Source organism: Etheostoma spectabile, chromosome 18 (genome assembly GCF_008692095.1).
Source record: "Etheostoma spectabile isolate EspeVRDwgs_2016 chromosome 18, UIUC_Espe_1.0, whole genome shotgun sequence".
Classification (NCBI taxonomy): Eukaryota; Metazoa; Chordata; class Actinopteri; order Perciformes; family Percidae; genus Etheostoma; species Etheostoma spectabile.
Genome location: NC_045750.1, coordinates 10130457 through 10137343, shown reverse-complemented (window position 1 = coordinate 10137343; position 6887 = coordinate 10130457). Strand labels below are relative to the sequence as shown.

The window sequence follows — 6887 nt, the reverse complement described above, 5'->3', positions numbered from 1 at the left end:
CCCCCAATTTCAGTTTCTGCCTGTATTTACTGAGTTAGAACAGTGGTTCCCAAACTAGGGGTCACCAGATAAGTCTCAGGGTTCAAGAGATGGTTAACAAACCAATAAATATATGCTAAAACAAGAAAAACAAAAGAGGAGTCTGGATTATTTCTCATCAAACATTTTTGTCCACATACATGTCACAATGAACACAAATGTGTTCAAGGCCTCACTCTACATTTGATGTCCTGCCAAATGTAGGATCATTTTGCTTCTGATTTCTTCTACAGCTTGTTTTTATATAACATGATATTGTGGTTGGGTGTTCCTTACCTCTACAATGCTGTGCAGGTCCTGGACATAGGTTCTCTCTGTGTCTAGTATCTCCTGCACCACCCGGTCCACATACGACCTGGGTCCCTGCACCGGACCTGTCCGCTCTCCTCCATCTGGGCCAACCTCAGGCTCTGACTGTTCTGTCGAAGTCTGTCCACTGCCCTGTCTGACTTGTCCCTTTCCTGCGTCCACCCTGCCAGCATTTTTGGCATCTTCCTCCCGACATCCCAGCTGCCGGGCCGGAACCAGTTCCAACCGAATCGCCCCGGAGTCCCGGTCTGAGGTCACCAGGTTACAGTGAGGGGCAGGGACGAGGGTGGAGCGGCTGCCCAGCGAGCAATGACTGTCGCGGGAGGAAGCGGAGGAAGACGTGGAGCTGTAGCTGATCGGCCTTTCGGCACTGTCGGGAGAGGAGTCCATGCTGAGGGCGGAGCAGTAGCGCGAGGAGGTGTAGCGGAAAGCCGGGTTGCCAAGGCAGCGGGCCGGTATGTCAACGGAGCTCAGGGCTGCGCCGGAGTCCGGGACTTCAGGAAGAGGAGGTAAAGCATCAGGCAGGTAGTTATAATCGTCTAGAAAGGGAAATGAGAGAAGGGAAGAGATTATTGTTATTCAATTTTATTCTAATTTCTCTTTTAGACCAACAATGACACACACTAGCTTTCACTTATTTAAATGAAACCACCGGCTTGGGAGAGCTCCAGCGAAAAGGTTCTTCATGGCTCAAGTTGTACGGCAGAGCACTGTCAAGTGCATAAGCCAAAATGATGTACAAATAGCTGAATGCCTTGGTCTAATTTACTGGTTACTTTGCAAGCACTGAGATGAGAAAGAAAATGATTGCTTGTCGCCATTGACCTTTCAGTGGGCACTACATGCATGAAACGGCTGGATTCTGTCATGGCTTTAAGTATAGCTTCAAACTGGACATCCTGGTTTGCATTTCCTCTTCTGTCTGTGCTAACCTGTAGCAACACGCCCACAACAATGCAGTTCCTTTAGTTGTTGTGCTGTTGTTGGTCTGAATGTCCCCTAAACCCGAGATGTCATGTAACAAAGTTCAAATACTTTGTTACCTTACTTAAGTAGTTTACTTAAACTTTGATATCTATACTTTACTGGAGTAATTACTGTACAGCAGACTTTTTACTGCTACTCCATACATTTTCACACAATTCTCTGCACTGTCTACTCCTTCCATTATAAAAATAGCCTCACTACTCCTATTTCAGTTTGGCTTGTTTTCATTCCGACTTGTCATCATTCAAAAAACCCAGAAACCTATCCAGAAAAATCGTGCCATCCGGATAGAGTGAATTTGATTGTGGTTGGACGAGAAGTATAAACATATACTATTTTGTAAGAGATCCATCGCACCTGTACATGACACAAATCACGTCACACTCCAGCAATGAAATAGCAGATGTATGCAGCCTTGTATAAAGATGTTCGTGGAAGAGACTCAAGAGAATTTGAGCAAAATGTCCCAACTAAGCACCAGCAAAGAGGCTGACAGCCCTACATCCCTGGCCGTACCCGGAAGAAGTTTTCAAAATGGTTGTATGCAAAAAACAACTCAGTTAAGATGCACTACAAGCTCTGGCTAAGTACCACAAGTTATTCTTTTCCAAAACTCGCCATCTAATTTGAAAAAGCATATTGAAATTATTTTTTTCACCTTCAATTACATTTACTTTTACACTTTAAGTAGTTTTGAAACCCGTACTTTTACACTTTTACTTGAGTAAAAAGCTTGAGTTGATACTAAACCCTAGTATCCATACTTCTACTGGAGTAATGAATGTGAATACTTTTGACACCTCTGCCCTAAACAATGGCGCTGCCTATTGTATTTTAAATATATGGTTGTCACATTAACCATGATGGCTGTGTATAATTACTGCAAACAAATAAGACCACTGTCTAGACAATTTCTATCCAATAGCTCTTACTGTACATGCCACAGAATTGCTCTCCTAGTGTTTCCAAATAAATTGTTGCATATAAAATACATCTGTCTGTCACAATGGCGTTGGGTCTTTCATATTTACCTTTTGAAGAACCTAAGCTAAAAACTAAACTCAAAGTTTTAGATTTGTAAAAAACAAGAAGAACCATGCCCTTGTTCCTATTATTTTCCTTTCTGGTATAAAGTACAGTGCACAACATTGGATTTAAATATTAAGTTTGATAAGTTAAAGTATTTCGGGCAAAGTGTAAAACGCAATTTGTCTACAGTAATGATATGACTCCCAAAATGATCGTCCTAGTGATTCACTGATGCTGGAAAGTCCCACGCAAAGTCCTTAAATTCAAATTAATTTCACACATTGGACAGCCACTGACTTGTATTTCCCTCTCTTAAACTAAGTGCTAAAAAGACTCACTGTAAGTAACTTTAACAGTTACAATACCACCTTCATATTCTTACAGTCTCTTTCTGTTTAGCATCCCAATTCCTGACATTCCAGCTGACCACAGTCTGACTGACCACCCGCCATACACAGACCACTAGCCCTCCCAACTTTTTCCACCCAAAGAAACATTTCATAAACACACAAACACAAAAAACAGAAACGTATTTGGTAAATGTGCATGTGTGAGCGTTTTTTTGCAGCAAGACAGAGAAAACGATTTTAGTGAGTTTAATGACAAGATTAGGAGTGTAATGCTTTAAACCCTCCACTCTGAGGCAATGAATGAAAGCCCTACTTCTATTGAAGAGAGGCAAGTTTGTGTGTTTGTGTAGTGTGTGCAGCTACAGGGGTCTATTTGACGTCAGGCCGATGCCAAACTGGCCCACAACCTTGTGTGAAGAGATCTGTTAAGACATGGTTACCAGCTGCCAAGGCCCAACAGCCAGGCCAGCTGAAGAGAAACCACATATGCAGCATATCAAACAGAAGCCTTCCAAGTTTCCCCTCAACGTTTTCCAAGGACTCGCTTCATAGAAAGGCCAGCTTTGACGGTAAGAACAATGGGCAAATAAAGCGAGTGGACAAGCAGCTCAGTGGGAGTTTGACACCAGTCTTTATCACCAAAGCTCGGTACACCAGTGACCCGGCAGCACCGGTGTTGTGGCAACATTGAGATCCAATGCCCTTTAGGACAGTGTCGCTCTCTCTCTGCCAGCGGGACAGGCTCAGCCTAAACACGTCTCACTTCAAAGCATCGCAGATCACAGACTGGCATTCAAAAACATGAAACGTGAAGCCGAGAACAAGCTCAAAGAATCCTGCTCTCTCACCTTTCAAATAGGTACCTAGGAGGTATTTTTGCTATGGTGAAACCTCTTTTGAAAGCACTTTAGCAGCGGGCGTGCTTGTTAGACTGGTCTGTGATGGAGAGATTACAGGTTTGATTCTGGCAACCACGACTTATACCAAGTTAAGAAATAGAACCTGCATAATCCTGCGCTAGATATTTATCTAACTTTTAATCCGTTTAACATTTTGTGGAAAAAGAACTGCTAAGAAGAGAAGTTGATAACACTGTCACGTCAGAGCTAGTCCCAGGTGTTTTTTAGCTTAGTTTAGCATGAAGACTAAAGCAGGGGGAAAAAGCTAGACTTGTACTGTTCAAATGCATACCTATTAACACCTCTAAAGCTCACTAATGAACAGGTTGCATCTCGTTTGTGTAGCCAGTACACAAATGGAACTGTAGTAACGACAAGCTGTGGTTGTACAGGGAGTTATGTGCTGGAACTATTTCCCAGGTATTAACTAAGCTTTAGAGGTGCTGGTAGGCATATTTTTGGGCTTTAGTCAGAGTCAGGCTAGCTTTTTCCTGCGTCTAGACTAAGCAAAGCTTAACCCCCAGCTACTGACCTAATCACAGATGCTTGAATAAGCATATTTCCTTAAATGCTGATTAGAATTTAAAGTTTATTATACACACTCCTTTTAGCACTGCATTGGTCCCTATTAATTCCTTAGGAAAATATTTGGCTTTTTAGCTGCTAAATGTTTTACTTTCTTTACTAGCTAGTTTCTAATTTTGTAGTATTGTTTGTAGTAGTAGTATGCACACCAACCAAAAAAAAATAGCCAAATGAGCTAAAATAGGCGTAAAAAGGCTGGATAGCAACTGCAAAGTTTCCACAATTCCTTGTGGTTCGTCACTACAAGCGGCACCTTTCACATTAAAGTCATTTGATCCATTTTCAAGTATTGATTGGAAAATTGACTGGTGCAGCTAATTGCTAAGTCTAATTTCAAAAATCCTACAGAGCCCTCAAGTCCCTCTTCACTGCAACATTACATACATGTTTTTTTTTTTACAGAAATATCAAATGAAGTTAATTGTTGGTTACCTAGTTCCTAAAAAGGAAACTGAAATATTTTGAAATCCACATCTGAAAAACAAGAATGAGAGAAGAGTCTTGTGTTCGGAATCACATCTTTCTCTTATTTTAATTTTGCTCTACTGCCGTGCCAAGAAAAGCAGGAAGGAATTAGAGCATCCAAAACTAAGTGGCATGAAACTGTGTTTTTCTCAGACAAGTTTGGAACTGATTCACTGAGCGTGTGTCCATCCAAATGTTTGCACTCCAAAGCCTGACCCAATTTTTAACAATTACAGATCAGAAAGGAGAAGAGATCTGGTGGGTGAAACAACACAAACACAAACACACATACACCTTGGCTTATGGATAAGCAACATGCTGCTTTCAAGTTACCGTACACAATGCACAAAGGGTTATATTATATTCCATGACATTAATAGGTAACTGGCCATTTTCTTTGCCCTTTGACAAATCGATAATATATCTTCCCTTATCACAGTTAGTGATATATGTAAATCTATACTGTGTGTGTGTGTTCCACACAAAATGCATTAGGTTTATCACTAAAAAGATAACACTAACTGAGCTAATAACTTAATGGTCCTCACACCATCTATTGCGGCTAGATATGGGCAGGCAGAGTGTGCACACATGCAACCTGTCCTGCACACACACACCAACAGACAAGGAGAGCTAATATAGAGAAACCACGTTTCCGTTTGCCGTGAAACCCAAACACCACAGAGAGAGATTACTCCATCTTGTGTTTGTCCAGCCCCTCCTTCCTACCTTCCAGCTTCATGTTTGGGGCACACCCTGGCCGTTTCCTGGGTGAACTGGCTCTAGTGTACACACACGCACGTACGTACACACACGCACACGCACACAAAAGATGACTGTGCTGTAGTTACCTCCTGTCCAAATGATTTTCAACCTTATCCTTGTATATTAGCTGTAATTATGCTCCTAAACATGCAGGTTGTGACTGTTTCCTGCCGGAATAGAAAGAGAGTAAATCAGAGTGTCTCAACAATCTGGCTTCATTTAACTTGAAAAACACAAAGAGCTGGGGCATTTCAAACCAGCCTTAAAATTGAACGGACAATGTACACAGAGGGTACAAAACACTCTTTAGCTTACGAGTAAACAGTAAACACAACTCTTCTCATACTTTTTTAGATTGAAAAACACCTTTAAATGTATGTGTTTATTTTGATTACCACAAATTATATGAAAATTCTGTTACATATTAAGCATAACATCTGGCTCATATAAAGATTTTTCTCTTTATTTTTGACAACAAGCATTTTCAGAGCTGACCTCAATTACGGTAAAATGCAGTGATCTTCTTGCCACAAGAAACAACAGATTTCTGGATGCACAGGAATATAAAAAAAAGGACTTTGAAAATAATATTTGACCAAACGATCTCACCAAAAGGTCGATTGAGTGGCTGTTCTGGAGCTTTTTGGATCAAATAACACAAACTCCCCAAGCAGAGGAAGGTGCATGGTTGGCATTGAAACATTTGTTTAAATTTCCATTTCATTTCCATGATACAACTAAAGGCTTCACAACAGCAATTAAATAGACTTTTTGGTGGGTTAAATTGTCGAGTGACGAGGAACAAAATCTATTTACTAAACCAATGTTCCAAATTGAAGATTAATTTTATATGTTGCACCTTTCTTCACTTGACTAAAAGGAAAATTCACTTGAGCTGCCCAATAACTATCCTTAATAATGCTAATGAAGATGCAAATATAGCTAACAATGATTTAACAAACACTGTTCATGTTCATTCGTACCTGCGCATGTATATGACAACGCGCTTAAACTGACAACTTCCCTCCATCGGTGTAGTCAGTCCGACACGCAAATCCAGCCAGGTTTAATAACTACTGCTACACTTTGGTTACACTCTTTAGGGTCACCTGAAGTTCTCTTTATTCTGGAGTGGTCAGCAAACAGCTGTCAGCCCTCTTTACGGCCCCTATGATCTTCACAAGTAGCTTAACAGCACTAACAGCTCTGTGAGTGTTTTGTAATAGGTATGTGAAAATGTGGATATTTAACCCATAAACATGTTCAAGTATTATGTTGTATGCAGATGGATAGAGAACAGCCACAAAAAAAAGCCTGTGTTTATTTTAAGTTGCTTGGAATCCCTAATCATTGGGTTTAAAAACCAAGTGACAATGTGTAGTATGCCGGTTTCAGCAACAAAGCCTTCAGTACACGTGACTTCCAGGGAGTATCCCTTAGCAATAAAACACAGCACTAA

At 40.8% G+C, this 6887-nt stretch overlaps 1 protein-coding gene across 2 annotated transcripts in view; it reads right to left on the bottom strand.

Moving 5' to 3' along the window:
* Positions 1 to 6887, bottom strand: part of LOC116706232 (pleckstrin homology domain-containing family G member 1) — a 40414-nt gene that overhangs the window by 21370 nt on the left and 12157 nt on the right. For both annotated transcript variants that reach the window (XM_032542931.1, XM_032542930.1), the window contains exon 2: positions 316 to 887. In XM_032542931.1, coding sequence (XP_032398822.1) covers positions 316 to 738 — 423 coding nt within the window. In that variant the 5' untranslated portion in view covers positions 739 to 887. The remainder of the gene's footprint in view (positions 1 to 315; positions 888 to 6887) is intronic.